Source organism: Cyanistes caeruleus, chromosome Z, assembly GCF_971803275.1.
Source record: "Cyanistes caeruleus chromosome Z, bCyaCae1.hap1.1, whole genome shotgun sequence".
In the NCBI taxonomy this organism is placed as follows: domain Eukaryota; kingdom Metazoa; phylum Chordata; class Aves; order Passeriformes; family Paridae; genus Cyanistes; species Cyanistes caeruleus.
The window spans coordinates 19,173,454-19,190,770 of NC_141732.1; the positions used below are offsets into that span (position 1 = coordinate 19,173,454).

Genomic DNA, 17,317 nt, shown 5'->3' on the forward strand with positions numbered 1-17,317 from the left:
TTTTTTCCTGCTAGCAAGTTTTAGGTGTAGGTCAAGAAGAATTTTGAATGTTAGGGCTAGGTCCTGTCTGTACAAAGCAAGATAACCCCCAGTGGACAAGATGATGGGGTCCAGGCTGCTATCAGCACTGACTGCCTGCAGAGGAAGGAACCCCAGCCCAAATAAAAGGATGGTAAGAAGGAATCAAGCTTCTCCGACGCATGCTCTAAAAAGGCGGACCTGGGGAGTGGCTACGCAAACTAGTTCTTGGAAAAGTTTGAATATGCATTAAACTCCTACAGCAAAATGGGATAAAAGGAGTGTTCCAAAGAGGCTAGGTGTGCTCTTGGCAGAGAGACAGGTACCCGGCCGTTTTAACCCTTTGCTTTATTGTCTTTGTCTTCTAGTTGTCTTTTTGTTTATGTTAAACCTTTTAAAATCTGTTAAGCAAGTGAAGCTCGTTTTTCACACAAGTAACAAGTTATAGGACAAGATGAAACAGCCTCAAGTTGCACCGGGTTTAGGCTGGATATCACAAAAAATCCCCTCACCGAAGGGACTGTCAAGCCCTGACGGAGGCTACCCAGGGCAGTGGTGAGGTCACCACTCCTGGAGGGATTTAAAAGAAGAGTAGATGTGGATTCACCAACATGGTTGAGTGGTGGGCTTGGCAGTGCTGAGTTAAGAGTTCAACTTGGTGATCTTAGAGGTCTTTTCCAACCTAAAGTATTCTGTGATTCTATGGCAGTCAGCCCCATTGTCCCAGGCCCACACTGCGTTAACACAGTCATGCTCCTGTGTTGTCAAGAGTAAATTCAAAGGAATCCATCTCCAGCTTACTGTGTGGTCATTTCAAGATCAGGTGTTCTTCTCACATGAATAGAGCTTAAAATCTCTCAAATAACTCAATCTTTAGTCTGTTAAATGCATATAAAGTAATTAAAATCATTCAGCTGTTATATGTAAAGATACTTAGAAATTCCTAAATTTGTCATCATAATAATTAGATGCTTTTTTTAAGAAAACAGCTCTAAAATAACTTTGGAAAATATTCATCTCTGTGCTCATATTCAGACAAAGATATGGAAGTTCACCTGAATTATTAACCAAACTTGTAATCTTGAGGGGGAAAAGAAAAAGAAAAAAGAATTCTGATTAGTCTAAGAAGCTGGTTTAAGTCAGGATATCAATAAATACTGTTATAATAGCATATTTTAAGTGTCTAAATGAAGCATGAGTAAATGAAAAATGCCTTTTTTTAAAAAGAATGGATGAGCTCAGCAGACTGTCCACCAAGCAGGCACTGAATTCCCTGTAGAAGAGATGAAACAGTAAAGCTGCAGAGCTCCAGTAAAAATGTCTACACAGACATCTGTGAAACAGTGTTTGGAGATCACAATTATATTGCTCAAAAATAGTTAATAATATTCAATAATCTTGAATATAGCAGAAGTGAAAATAAAGCAAAGAGTGAACATTCAGTTTATACCAGATGTTAGGAGTACTGACACAGGGAAGTTTGCCTTTTATAGGCCCAAGATGGTGTTCCAGGCAGTAGTGTGAGGCACAGGGGTACATCTCCAGCCATCCAGCAGCTCTGTACACCTCTGTCAGCACTCAGAGCCTGCCTTGGTGGGTTTGCAAGACTGCGAGTAATTAATTTGTCAGGTAATTAACATGCCAGACTTGCCCATATTTATATTTTGACTATCATCCACCACACCACAGGGGCTGTACCTGCTAGCGCTGCTAGCTTGATCACAGTTCATGTTACAGTTATGGATCACCTGGGAATAGCTAAATCCACCCCATAGTTAAGCCACGAGCCCATCTGTGTAGTTACATTTCTTCCCTGATGGCCTGGGGCATCATGGGCCCACTGACCAACAATAATTCACCCTTATGCTGCCAGTCCAGATCCACCTGAGACAGTTTAATCTTGGCAGCCAATCCTCTTGTCCATTATTGGAATGCTTTTCAGTAGCCTCACTCCTGGGTATGTGCTGTGCATCTACTCTAAATACTTTTACAGGCAGCTTCTCAACCTGGGTGGTGATGCCTCACTACAATTCAGCAGCCTGGCCTAGGATGTTCCCCACAGAACATTTGCTACCACCCATCAGGCAGTACAGAGGTAGAGCACTGCCCGCTTCTCTCATTCAGTGATACCTAAAGCCAGCTGGATGGCTTTCAGCTCTGCAACCTGACTTGATGCACCTTGTCCTTCCATAGCTCCTGGGACTTGGCATGTAGACCTCCATAACGTAGCTTTTTATTTTCCATGTAGCCATACAACATGGCAGGAACTATCAGTAAAAAGAGTGTATTGCTTTTCTTTTCCTGGTACCTCAACATATGTCACCTTCTCCTCCTATGATGATGATGATGATAGACTGAAATTCTCATCTTCAGGCCAGTTCATGATGACTTTGAAGATCCTTGTGTGATTTGGGTTTCCTGTTTGAGCTCACTGTGTGATTGGTGCAATCCACTTGCTCTGTGTGGTATCAGTGGCATGATGTGTGGAAGGGTCTTTTCCTTTGCACATCCTGCTCAGCACTGGCAGTCAGAGTGCCAGGAGGAGCTGTGGTTTGGTGGCCTTCACTTCTGAAGCAGCTTGAAGTCAGTCCTTCAGAAGCTGTCAGGATCTCTTTTTTCAGTTGGGGTGTAGATGATGGGTGTACAGATCCTTTGTATCCCCGACTCCAGAACCCCAGCATTCATCCTCTAGTCTCCTCAGTTATTCTTCAGAGACTCTAGGAAGGACCATTCTCCCCATCTGCAGTGTAGAGCCATTTTTCACGTCTTTGGTGTCCTGACTGGCCCCAGGGCTACATCAACAGTCTCCTGTTTGATTTGTTTAAAAGCTTGTCACTTAAAATCATTATTTTTCTGGGTCACATGACAAAAAGGGTTTACAATCTGACTATATTCCGGAATATGCATCTTCCAGAAACCCACAGCACTTAGGAAAGCCTGTGTATCCTTCTTGATCGTTGGTGAGGATACAGCTGTTACTTTTTTGACCACATTGGAATCTGATATCTCTGTCTTGCCATTTTACTCCTACAAACTGAATTTCCTGGACCCGTCCCTTGACCTTGCTATGGTTTATGGCAAAATCATTCAGAAAGATTTCTATTATCTTCTCTCCTTCTGCAAAAACGTTCTCTGCTGTGTTATCCCACACAACATCCTCAATGTATTGCAAGTGTTCTGGAGCCTCAGCTTTTCTAGAGCAGTCTGAATCAGTCCAAGGCTAGTAGTGGTTCCAGGTATCCACAAAAAAAAAAACAACCCTGTGGCCTGCACTCTGCTGCTGAAGGAAAGGAGAACACCTTTTTAATATTGATGGTGGCAGCACGCTGCTGCCTTGGACTCCAGTTTGTACTGAAGTTCCAGCATGTCCGGCACAGCAGCAGTCAGTGGTGGTGTGACTTCCTTCAGGCCATGACAGTCTGTTGTCAGTCTCCACTCTCCACTGGACTTACACACTGGCCACACAGGGCCATTGAAGAGTGAGTGAGTCTTGCTGGCCACTCCCCAGCTCTCCAGTTCAGGAATCACCTCATGGATGGGTGTCACAGAGTCCTGCCTGGCGTGCTGTCATCGATGGTGACTGCTGTGGTAGTGATGTTTTTATTCTACCTCCAAGAGTCCCATGGCAGAAGGGTCCTCTGAGAGAACAGGCAAGGTGTGAAGCTCTTTAATTTCCTCTGCCTCCTCATCATCTATCCCAAAAGCCCAACAATGACTTTTGGGGTCTTTGAAATACCCTCTCCTGAGGTAATCTCTGCCAAGAGTGCACAAGGCCTCTGGGCCAGTCACAATGGGGTGTTTTTGCCATTCATTCCCTGTTGGGTTCACTTCAGCTTCCACAACAGTCATGTGTTGGGATCGCCCTGTCACCCCAGAAACAGAGATGGATTCTGCCTCTATATATCTTGATGGCATCAGAGTACATCGTGTGCTGGTGTCAACTAAACCTTGATAGTCCTGAGGGACTGACATGCCAGGCTGTGGTGCTGGGACTCAAGGAGACAAGACGGGCTTCTGTGTGGTTAAGATCAGGAAACCATTTATTCAATACACGAACAAACTCAGGTTACACCCAGAGACACAGAGCCCTGAACAGAGGCAGGGTGATGGGTTTTGTGGGATAGAACCAGAGTGGAGTTTAAGGGGACTAGTAGGAACACAGCAAGGGAGAAACCCCAGGGGCACAAACCCAATCAGAACTCCTGGGCTGCCACCCCACGAGGGTCTGGGGTAGGGCAACTCTTCCTGGGCTCACAGGACACATCCCCTGAGGCAGAGGGATGGAATTTACTCTTGCAGGGCTTTAAAGCTATGCCTCTCATTTTCTCAATGCTTATCTGAAACTAAATCTTTGCCTCCCTGGTTAGGGGCACCTCCCAACTGCCCTTTCTTTAAATAAAATTTGATTAGGAGCTTAGAATGTTTCTAGAATTTATACAATACCTAACCCCCCCACAAAGCACCCACCTCGCTTCATGGGACACCAAAAACACTTGCACTCAATGACAAAATACATTAAGCAAACAAACACAAACAAAACTAAAAACACACCTAAAACTTGCACAGCAGCTGAGCAAATTAAGCATTGGTGGTAGTTAATAAAAACATTAAGGTTTTTTAGTTCAATCTCTTCCAGTTCTTGATTTTATTTTTAGGAAGGGTGCAATTCTTTGATCTCCTCTTAGAGGGGCAGAGTTCAGAGTGTTCAGCCTCAGCTCCTGTCCCGACGATATGGGCATCACCATTTTAGAGGGTGATGGTGAAATGCTGGCCTTTGGAGCTCAGGTTATTACAATTTGGGTTACAGTTTCCACTTTCCTGTAGGGCTGTTACCCACTGTCCTGGGTTGCAGTATATTCTATCACCATCCTCATGTACTGTTGAAACCAGGTGAGGCAGTGCTCCCTGCCTCCCCCCCCCCCCCCCGGGCTACCTTCTGTTAATGGGCCCATCAATGCCCTGCCCCATGACTCATAGATAACTTCCCCCTGTATTGTCCCCTGTTAATGGGCCCACCACTGCCTTGCTGCATGACTCAGAGATAACTTCCTCCTGGACTGTTTTCTGTTAATGGCTCATCAAGGCCTTATCTCATGACTCACCATCCCATTGTGAGATGCTCCTCCCCGAGGGAGGAGCCAAGCATTCCATACTGGATATAAGCTGAGAATTCGAACACCACAGCAGCCCTTACCTACGGGACTTCCAGAGGACAGGAGCTACTGCTGGACTTTCAGCTGAAGACCAGACCCCCTTTCTTCCAGAGGATCACGCTTCAACAAGACCACCTCATCTGGACGACTACCATCACCCTAACAGGGTTCCAGGCTGTATTCTGACTCTGTCAGTGTTTTTGATATTATTGCATTTATTCTTTTTATCATTTTCCTATTAAATTATAATTCTGACTTGCGATCTCTCACTGGTTTGATTTCAAACTAGTACACCCACCATGGAAAAGGCACAGCCCTCGAGGCAGACCAGCCGGAGAAAGAGGTGGAACCGGAGCAGGAATTACGGGGGGAAGGGAAAGTTAGGGGCCAGAAAAGAAGGAGTAAGGCAGAAAAAAAATCCCAGACTGTGTGGCCAGTGCCATCTTGGGAAGGGGGAGGTCCAGGACGGAGTTTCCCAGACAGGGAATGGGGAATATGGAAAGACAGGGGATGAAGGACGACACGGGACAGCAGGCAGACGGCAGCAGACCTGCATCACTCTGGATGTTCTCTGTCCCTTGCCTGCCTTCAGGAAAACAGGGGATGGGATGGGAGAGAGACACAGGGGTGACGGGGAGTTGGCAGCAGCCCCGAGCCATCTTGGCATTTTTCACCCTTTGTCCTATCCTTAGGAACAGTGGAGAGGGGAAGATATGGGGAGATATGCACAAAAAAAGAGGGGCTTCACAGAAGCTAAAATTCAGTCCACAGGAAGAGCCATACCATCCATAATCATCCATAGTGTTAATATCGTCCATAAAGGTCCTTCTCATGTATGAAAAAAAGTAAAACCATCCATAATACGTCTCGTTGGGTGAAGTTTATCCCATCTTGGCCCCCCTTGTAAGCTCTTTTCCTCGTGCCTCTGAGGCACTCTCTGCCTGCCCTCCTGCCAGGTACTCTTGAGTCCTCCTTCCCAAGGCAGGGGTCTTGCCAGCTCTCAAGCCATCAGCCGGGGACTTACGGGATGTCCATGGAGCTGGTCCTGCTGTTCTCCTGGTGCCCACATTCTCCACCATTAGTAGCATTTCACTGCTGCAAGATCATGTCCAGGGAGGCTACAGTTACTGGTGACTGGTGTGGGACTCAAGGAGACAGGCTTCTGTGTGCTTAAAATTAATAAACCATTTATTCAACACAGGAACAAACTCAGCTTAAATCCAGAGACACAGAGCCCCCAACAGAGGCAGGGTGATGGGTTTTGTGGGGTAGAACCAGGGTGGAGTTTAAGGGGACTAGTAGGAACACAGCAAGGGAGAAACCCCAGGGGCACAAACCCAATCAGAACTCCTGGGCTGCCACCCCACGAGGGTCTGGGGTAGGGCAACTCTTCCTGGGCTCACAGGACACATCCCCTGAGGCAGAGGGATGGAATTTACTCTTGCAGGGCTTTGAAGCCATGCCTGTAACTTTAACAATGCTTACCTGAAACTAAATCTTGGCCTCCCTGCTCAGGGGCACCTCACACCAGGCCATTGGATACATATAGTAGATGCTATTGTCCTTTTCCTCCACACAGCTGGAGGAAGGGCCCCTCTAATTATGGTCATAGTATTCATTGCTCACTTCTTGGAAATACAGAGAACTTCAAGAGGATTGGCAGTAGCAATAGCCCTTTTATTCTGTTTGAGGACTTTCTCACTTGAAACTGGAGCTGTATTTGTTCTTGAATTTCTTGTGATGTTTCTTCTTCCTCTCAGTTCACATACCTGTGCTGCCAGGGCAGAGGTGGGTTTTCCATCCCACTTCCTCACATCCTGTCTGTGCTCACACAGCAAAAGACACAGGTTACCTTGTGGTTTGTACCCTCTCTCTTGAACAGAGGGGTACTCTCTCCCAATAGCAGAGACTCTGCTCCGTACTGGAGGGGCATGGGACATTTCCACTCTAATCTGCTGAAGCCTTTCAACTCTGTCCACCGTCTCGGACAGTCTTTTCACAGACAAGAATCGGGGTGGAAGAAAGGGAGGAAGAAAGATGATCATCACATTGCTGTAGCTAGGTAATCACCTGAAGCTCTTTGTTCATGGACATCAGTGCCAATGAGTTGGTGTACGATGATCATGTGCTCCATGCAAACTTCTGCCACGTGGATTGTGCACACTGAACCTCATCTGCATCTACAGGGGACTGCTCATTATTTGAATCCCTGGAGATTACCTCCAGCACAGCCAGTTCTCTGAGGTACTGGGTGCTTTCTCCATGGTGTCCCACCTGCCTGGGTGCACTACTAGATTATCCTTCAGAGAGTTGTGCACACACTTGACAGGAGTCATCCCCAAAGGCTGAGAGCTTCTGTGCTCTTCCCAATCCCCTTGTCAATGCCCACATCCTGGGACAGGGCTTGCAGCTCATTACCACCTAGCTTCACATTGTGAGCTTCATCCCTTACTAAGGAAATTGATTTTGCTTTGTATTTCTTCTTTATTGGGGCCACTTCTACTGGCACTGGGTTGTTCTGTCATTCAGGTCAGTCTGAGTGGCCCCACTGCCTGTTTTTCTGCTTTCCTCCTCTTCCCCCTGAGGGTGCTGTCTAGTATCATGCAGTGTTCAATGAAGAATAACCAGAGTCCAGGTACACTGTAGAACTTCCTTCTCTCTGGAACTGCCACACCATTTTTCTTTCAAATATTCTGCCACTTTAACAGGGTTCTGTAGTTGTTTGTGGTGAACAGAAACCTCTCCAACAAGAGACAATACCAGACAACTCCCTCTGCCACAATTTCTTGACTGGAGTAGCCACTTCACCCCAGAAGAGGGTACTTTCTCAGAGGGTGCAATGGCAGGAAGTGATATAGAATAACCTCCATGTGTTGGCCATGCCAACCATGTCCTACCCAGAACCAGAGTGTTTTTAGGTTTGGTTTGGTTTCTCCACAAATAAAAAAATAATCTTGCTGCATATTGTACCACAGAAGTACCAGGTTTAAGACATGAAGGGTTCCTTTGGTATTATCTTGTTTGCCTACAGTGACTGCAAGCCATCAATGAACAACACTCTGTGCATCTGCTAGAGGGCTACATTGTGGGCTGCCCAAGTGGAAAGAGCAAAAAAACTTGCTTTGCATAATAGACTGCAAAGAGGCAATCAGGCTATTGTTTCAAATATTTTTCTTTTATAAATTTAAGCACAAATTTTGTGCAGCATTGTGTAGTAAAGGCCTGTAAATAAAAGACAAATGAGTTGCTAGCAAGTGTCCATTCCAAAGATAAACTTTCAGGTCTCCTCTAGGCTTCCATCTAGTGACACTGGGGAAGAGAGGTCCCTACAAAGCAGAATGGGAACTATGCTTACCTTCCCTAGAAATCTCTATAGGCCAGAGTATCTTCCAAGGAGAAGAAGACATTTGTTTTCTCCTGCAGGGAAGCATATGTATACTATTTTTTCTGCAATATCTTCATAAAAATTGCATACTGTTTTGCTAGATATATTTCCAAATTTTTCTGTTACTCACTAGAAGCCTTCAAGGCTGCAGCCCCTCTATGCCTCTGCTGTCTCTTGAGCAGTCAGTCCTGGATCTTCTGCACTGAGCTGCAGCTGCAAGAGGATTGATACACTAATTGATTAGATCCACTGTCCCTCTTCCTTCATCTTTCCAGCCTCATGTCTACTAGAGCATCATCTTAGGAAATACGCATCATGGGTTTGAGTCCAGCCATACTAAACAGAAAGTAAAACTCTGGTTTCCTGTCTAGGGCAAGTGCCATGCTGCTACACTTAAACTAAGGAGCTGCAGCAGGGGAAGCTTCACATCATCACAGCTGTGGTTGTCACAATCACAGCTCTACATGTCTGTACCTTCCCTCCAGCAGCCTTGCTGAAGCTCCATCCCCTCCATCCTCCATCCCCTGCTGGTAGAGGTCAACTTCTGCCAAGTGTTCAGGGCTTTACCAACACTCCTCTTAGCTACTGCGTCTTCTACCAAAGTAAGACTTCTTTCTGAGGTGGGAATATGACCCCCAAACCCTTCTGTACTTTATGAGAAATTGAAGGTGTTTTGTCAGTTTATGGAAACATGGTCTTCAATTTAGAAAAGCTACAACATAAGATTGGCTTTCCCATCTGTTTCCTTTGATGAGTGGGAGGCTTTGATGTCACCTGCTTATCCTCCTGACCCCTCAAAATGTTTTAGCTGTGGGTTTGGGGGTCAGGATGCTTTCAGTTCTACTCTGAACATAAACCATACAAGTTTTTAAAGCCATATCCTTCTTCCATCAGTCAAAAGACACTCAATTTTTGAAAACCTGATACACATTCCTATCCTTCAGCAAATCAACAGCACTATTCAACTTGGTGCCATCTGCAAATATGTTGAGAGTATGGTTGATCCCACTTGTGATCAATATCATTGATGATGATATTGAATAGTATTTGTCCTGGGACACCCTCAAGCACACCACTTACCACTGTTCTCTGTTTTGACATTGAGCTGTTTGTTGGCTGCAACACTTTGGGTGCAGTAATCCAGCCAATTCCTTAACCATCAAATAGCTCACCCGTCAAACTTCCACCATTTTAATATCACAGGCCTTACAGAAATATTTGTCCAGCTGATCTGTGTCCTCTGGCTTAAGTTGCCTTGTAAGGGGTTAAGATTGAAAATTTATTTCCTCATGTAATAGCAGAGTCTAAGACTACACATATGCTATGTCTGTAGTTCTTTCATGACCAAATGTCTGCCTTTGGTAACAGGCTGAATAGGGCTGAAATTAGGAGAAAAGCTGTCAGCTGCATTTCATCACTGAATGTCTGGACTAAGAAATTAGCTTTAAAACACATTATTTACAAATAACATCAGAGTTTACACATTCTTTATCATTGAGAGGGGAGAATTTGAGAAATGTGATCTTGCCTTGTTGCATGAATGTGTGTTGTAAGGGGAATGGCTACTGCCCAGTATCAACCCTGTGCAAAGGAACTGAAGTTTCAGAATGGGAACTGGAGTTTCTAAAAGATCAGGGTTTCTCAGTTAGTTGCAGTGATGCATGTCACATGTCCTCAACTATGGAGACTAGATTCAGACTAGAAAGAAGGGTTAACATTCAGATTGAGATGGAGAAGGCCCAAGAAACTCCCTTCTTCCCTTGCACCATTATGCATTTTTATATTGTACACTGATCATTTAAATTAGCACTCACAAAAATTATTAACTAATGCATTTGTTTGAGACCAGGCAGCTGGGCAGATGCTTTATAAAGCTCTTCACAGAAACTGCATCTTGTGCCTCCTCTGTTACAGCCATGATAGTCTCAATTACTGTCAGCCATGCAGAGTGTTGGCAGCTCTGGGATAGCACACTTCCAGTGCTCAACTCTCTGTATCCTCAATAATACATGAGACCAATTTCCTACTACTGACTGGCAGGTGCATACTCCCTGCATCATGCATGCAGTGTGCCCCTGTGATTCTCTTTTGACTCTCCCTTAACTTTATCAGGACTTTGCTTTATCACAACTTAAAAAGGTAAACATAAACCCTGGCTTTAAACTTCCTGGCATTTGACAGCTTTGACACGAAGTGATGGAAAGTGCCAGCTAATTAAAAAATTGATTTATTTTTCAAATGCCAGTCTTTGTTATGAAAATGTCTGCTCAAAGTGCAGCCTACACATTACCCTGTAGAGAAGGAACCCAAACTGCAAAAATCATAGTGTGGTATTTAATTATGAATCAGAGGATTTTACAAAGAACAGTAAATTGCATAGTGAAAGCCCATTTTCCATGATGGAGAATACATTAAAACAATCCTCTTCAACCCCAAGCAACCCATGCTTGCTAAAATTAGCAATTTTAGACACAGACTTCATGAACTACAGGTTTTCTGCTTTGGCATGCATTTATATTCTTTTCCCCCCACATCAAATGCCTACTATCACTTGATACAAGTCACATGAAAGTCCAAATCCTTTAACTGGAGCAGAGCAAAAGTGCAAGCTCAGATGTTTCAGAAGCCAGTAAGCAACAGCAAGATGGATGCAAATTGCAGGAACAGTTATAAAACTTCCAGACATTTATTTTCCTTTAAACTTAGATTTTCATTTCCTTGACTTCATTTCCTATTCTTTTCTGTACTATCATGGAGAACATCTTCAAAAGATATCACTACCAGGGAAAGAGGAGTCAACAAAGTCTGAATTTTTGGGGAGATTGGTCTAAATGGGCATCATTGCAGGGCCAAGAGAAGCAGAACTGATTAAAGGCACGTATTACAGCATTGAGAAACCAAACATTGAGCTTCAGGGGTAGGAGGTATGTGAGGGAAACCTGTAGTGCTGACATGAAACCAGCAGCCGAAGCTTTGTGATCATCTTGTCAAGAAGTTACATCTGTAAAAAGGTGAATTAGTCAAAGAATGTGGATGAGGAAAAGCAGCCTATCAAAAGCAAAAATAGGGAGAAGCAGAAGATGACATGGAAAACAGTTTCTAATTAATTCCTAGTATCAGTGGTGACCACTGAAATGAATAATTTGGTCATGTAGAGACTGCAGGCCAAAGCGGAAGAAAGGAGAGGCCCTTTACATTGAGAGGTGTAGGGCGAACTCCAATGGCATGGCATGAGCAACGTGTGAAGTTGGGAAGAGATGGGGAATGGGGTGGCTGTTGGAACTGTGTGAATGTGACTGTGGTTTTGAGCTGCAAGCTCAAAGCTGTAAGGTCTCTGTAAGCATGTCAGGGAAAAGTATGTACCTGCATTGTGGAGAAAAAACACTGCTGCTTTCAGCATTATAATCCACTATAATTCTTCCCCAACTCTTTTCCAGTCCAGTCTTCCCAAAACTGTAATCTGCCTCAGCAAATTGCAGTCACTGAGCAAGTGAACAAGTAAGATACTTACTTTTAGTGCAGAAAGACTTGTCTTTTACACAAATCCCAGTCCTTTAAAAAAAAAAAAAATCCTGCAAGAATTAAAGATATAGTAGGTAGTTAACCAGTTTCTCAGTAAATCTTTTATCAAGCAATCAAGGCTCTTCCCCATTTCCTCTTCCGTTTTCCCAACAGATGTTTTCAGGAATACTCGGCCTGAAGAATACAAACACAGTAGGGAAAGGCTTCTTTAGTCTCCAGGCCCATTTCTTCTGATCAAGCCATTATCTCATGACTGTAAACAACAGACTCCTCCTGATACAAGTACACTTGCTTGTTGAACTTGTTATGTGTCCCAGGGCTAGAAATCCTATGGGGAAGGAAAATATTTTTCAATTTTTCAATTTATTCAAGAGGCAGCAAAAAAACTCCTTTTACGAATGTAACTCAAGGATAGAGGTGCCCAGCAGTCTGGTTCTGAGATCTAAATTTTTGCAAGTAAGAGAAATGGTCAGTGCACCACACTGCAAATCAGCAAGGTTAGTCCTATAATGTGGCAAAAACACCACTGGAAAATAGATTTTTTTTGCTGAGTACCCAGCTTAACAAAAAGCCAATACCTTTTACTGTTACCATTCAGGGAGAAGGTGGTAGAGGCTTGAGCAGACTCTGGGAGTTGATGTGCAGGTGCAAATGGGTCAGTGTCAGCTGAAGAGTTTCTGCCACAAAGCACTCAATCTGTGTTAAACCACAAGTCAACTTAAACTACACTTTGGCATCACTGGCTGCTGAGCAGAGAGCTTTTCATTATGTTTTGTGTAGTATACATGCATGTGTAATCTAACAATGATGAAAGGGATAAGTTTTCCTTTATCTCATTCGCTTCATGCTCCTGGATTATCTTCACATGAAATACCTTAGCATCATGCAGTGCATTTGCTGGCAGCTCTTCCTCTTGCTGGTAAAGCCTATGCTCTCAGGGATCAAATTAGCTGATAGACTGTATGCAGACTTCTTAATTACTTTCTCATTATTCCACTGCTGGTTTAATTGCAAAAGAAAAAAAAAACCTTGGGGGTTATTAAACTTGGATTTAAAATATTAAGTTATAATACAGCAGTTCTTCCAGTTAAAAGCTTATTGCTGTTATGAAAAATACTTAGGTGCTCCTACAAAGAGGAACAGCTGTAAAAAACAGGGTAAGCAAGCTCTGTACTATGAGTTATTAGCAGGAATACAACAGCATCCTCTCAGATTAATCAGCCTTAGTGGTTTCTGAGTGCTCTGACATGCAATCTAAATATGGACTCCAACTAAACTAATGATTTTCTATGAACCCACATAAAGTTAAATTTTATTTTCTGAGAACAGTAACAATTTCATGATTGTGAAATGCCTTATTCGTTTTTTATTGTTTATGAATGGGAAAATTGCTTTCGGAATAAAGCCTGCCAAATCCAATAGGGTAGAAATGGACTTCAGAATCAGTCTGGAAAAGGAAAAGGAAGATATGTTGGAATATTTATGGCATAAGGCAGGATTGGCTCTTTGCAGAGGCCACCTACACAAAGCAGCGTAGACAAACTGCAAATAGTGAAAATGGGTTCACTCACAAACTATTTTAAACTGTGATTTTAAATTGTCTTGTTGTGGCAGGAGAATCCTATTTAATCAATACATATTCTTACCCTTGCCTTTGCGTGTTACGTTTTTGGTGAGATCAATTTTGAGTGACGAGGCATTTAAAAGAAGTTCACCATTTTTCAACAAAAAGATGTTTTTGTGTCATCCCCCCCCCCCCGCCCCCGCCATGTTATGGAACTTAAAATACTAAAATCCTGCACAAAGAAATACAATGTTTTCATTCACTTGCCCATTGCAGCACTTAAGGAAAAACTACAACATAGGATTTCAAAGACAGAGGCTTCAGAATATCTAATAGAGTGATGCTTAGAAGTGTGTTTAATGCAGGAAACGTGCATAACCAGCTGAGATATTACCATCAAAGTAGACATTTGAAATTGTGAGACAAGAAGAAATCGCACACAGGCTGGTGGGCAACTTGGTTAAGAAGGTACAAGGCTTGCAGTGTATTAAAGAAATGTGCAAAACTGACAACAGGCAACAAACATTCACATCTTGTTCGGTCACAAATTTGTTTTTTTTAAAACAAAATAGGCCAACCAGTGCTTCTGATTTCACCAATAGTATATGGCTCTTCATACATGTAGGATACAGCCAAAAGGTTACACAAGCTGCAAAATTAAACTCTTTCAAAGTCATGATGTAACAAGAGCTTGTTTAGTTCCAAGGCTTTCTGCAGACCATTCATTTGATTGGCATTCTTTTAAATATACAACAGAAGGATCAAAGTAAATGTCATGTAAGAACTTGGCTATCATCTTATCTGCAAAAAAAAGAAATCCAGGATGATCCTTCATGAGCAATGCAGCTAAACACGTATTTCTTTGGACAAATACATATTCACATGTGCTTGCAAAGTATTTCTAAATAGTTTTCAAAAAGTATTTTTAAAGTAGTGCAATATAACTTCATCTGCAATTGCAACCAGTGAGAGGTAATCCAGAGAGGACCACAGCCCCCCTTGAGGATGCAGTCCTGTCACTCTCCCCTGGGCAAAAAATCCCCTTTAATGTCACTGGGAACTATAATGAGGAGCTGTGCACAGGTAGTCCCTCAGGAATGAGACTCTGCTCACTATGTGGGGAGCTGAGTGTGGAAGTCTGCATGCAGCTACCAGAATATATCCCCAAGTACTCGTTATGCAGTGGCCACTAAGACATTTGAAATGTAAATGTTTCTCATCTATGTTCCACGTAATTTATAAGATAATGCAGTTTCCATGCAGTAGGGAAAGATCATATCAGAAGAACTGACATTATTAACTAAGGAAAAAACCCTGGCATATCAGTTTTATCATAACTGCATTCTTTTCCTCTACACGGTATTTCACATTGGTAACAGGTAATGTTATACCATAAAGCATATTAATATGATCTTGTGATTTGAATGAAAAACCTTTTCTGCAAGATATCCATATTAAAATAGTTATGTGCACAAAAAGTGTTCATAGCATGACACCCAAAGCAGTATGGAGTTAGTTTGACCCATTAGAGCTAAGCTATGTAGTACAAATGAAGACTACTGGTACATGTAGAAAAAATATGATAGGCAGTCAGTTACAAACCTGGCAGTATTTTGAAACAGAGAATTTTAGGTCATAACAATGGAATGATAAAGACAGCAGGAACTGCTCTTAGGAGCTCCAGAAAGAAATTTGCACTTGGTGTTTCTCACTGTCTTATAAGCAGTCCTACCACATAGAAAAATGTTGCACCAGGAGTTAACATCAGGGTCTGAAATTTAAAAAAAATCTGCTAAAACTTAAGTGCAGTAGGTCCCACTACTTTATATTTCTTTTGCAATATATAAAACATAGAAAATTGTAATGATGACTTACTGGATAAAAATATTAATGCTCACAAATAAAATCTGAGAAATTTCTGAGTCAGATTTAAAGTTAAACATTTTGTAGGTTTAGTTGGCATGGTTTGACTATCTCATGTATATTTGACAGCCAGGTAGTAGTATATCTTCTCCATTTTGGATTGACTCATTTAATGTTTTACATTGCTTTAAAATGGCAAAAACCCTACCTGAAACAAATGTCTTTACAATGAGAAATATATTTTCCATGAGAAACGCCTTTTAATACTGTTACAAAATCTCCCCACTAGATAAAAAGGCAAGATAAATAAAAAGCTTAGAGAAAGGAAATGCTTTTTAGGCTTGCTCTTTTATCTTCCCCTGGCAGATGCTGGTCTCCTCAACACATGAAGTTGGCTAGGGAGGATTATTTTTCTTTCTCTTGCTTGGGCTGTGAGTAGAATCTTGTTTCAGTTCATGGTATTGCATCTGTTTAAACACAAAGTTCAGAAAGTAAGTTGTCAGATGGCACTTGTTAGAAAAAAAGAAAGATACCTTTTTTTTTCTACCAGGGGATAAAAGGTTTAAAAAAGAGGCTTTCCCCCTAAAAATGACACAGGATTTGCAGATGTGATTAACCAACAATAGAATGACAGATCTAGAATAAGAAGGAAAACCAACACCAGGAAAAATCATACCAGGAAATAACAAAGTAAACTTAGAAAAGGCTACAGTTTTTTTTGCTTTTTCTCCACAAGCTCTAGCAGACAATAAACATTATCATCTTGAACCATGTTGGATACCATTCTTCATAATATTTCTTAAAAACTTGGTTATTTCTAAATGTCTACCATGGAGGGTATCAGATACAGAGAGGGTGTTTGCACCCATATCTCCTACTTAATACCAGCTCTGAACTGAAACTAGAAATACGGGAAGTCCATAATCTTTGTGACACAGGTTATGATTTATGTACTTGATGCTATCTTATCTTGCATGCTTTGGGTATTGTGTGCTGCATCATAAAAGCTTGTAATTCACAACCATTTTTTAAAAAAATTATTTTTAAGGAGTATTTTATGAGCACTGTTGAACTGTGGCCACAGCAAAAGCTTTCATGTGTGGAAAGGCCAAAGTGCTCTCAGAGAGTGCTGTCACAAGACACTGGGCAATGCCGCTTGCCTCTTCCATTATTTGACCTTCCTGTTCCTTCTCTGCCTGTCCTGAGAGCCTCAGCTCCAGCACTTCCACAGTGCCCTATCCTAGTCAGATTCACATCATGCTGGATGCTGTTTAATAGGAGCCCTGGCATCTGCTACCATCTCACAAACACTTGTCCTTCTACTGATTGCTCCTATGGATCCTCAGAGGCACAACCAATGCAGGAACTTCTTTCTCATTGGAAAAAGTTCTAGCAGCCTCCTTATGGTTTATGGGCTATCCTTAGCTTGACTTTGCAATTTATTTCTGCCAAAGAATATAATAGTAAAGCAAAGTAACTGCTTTAAAAATTCTTTAAAAGAAAAAAACAAACCAGAAAAAATATACACACCACTTGCACATCAGAAGGGACTCTGGACAGAAAGTCAAGTAGCTCGTTGTTATCAATTGCATATGGATTTCGAATCTTCTTTGTAAATTTATTGATGCCTGCAAAAGTGAAAATTCATATGTTACTATCATAATATATAAGATATCAAAAAATACATACTGTTGTCATAGTTTTAAAACAGATTTTAGGATCCATTCTGAATCCTGACTGTAGCACTGAATGCATGAATTGAAAACTCAGGCTCCGAAGGCTGGACTCTGCTTCTGTGGTTTCCTGTTTTAA

General features: G+C 42.3%; 1 protein-coding gene across 2 annotated transcripts in view; it reads right to left on the reverse strand.

The window, feature by feature from the left end:
- Positions 1 to 13,975: 13,975 nt before the first annotated feature.
- The window catches only part of MCTP1 (multiple C2 and transmembrane domain containing 1), a 216,889-nt gene continuing 213,547 nt past the window's right edge, over positions 13,976 to 17,317 (reverse strand). For both annotated transcript variants that reach the window (XM_086869020.1, XM_086869019.1), the window contains 2 exons: positions 17,036 to 17,133; positions 13,976 to 15,972 (listed from right to left, as the gene is read on the reverse strand). In XM_086869020.1, coding sequence (XP_086725146.1) covers positions 15,901 to 15,972; positions 17,036 to 17,133 — 170 coding nt within the window. In that variant the 3' untranslated portion in view covers positions 13,976 to 15,900. The remainder of the gene's footprint in view (positions 15,973 to 17,035; positions 17,134 to 17,317) is intronic.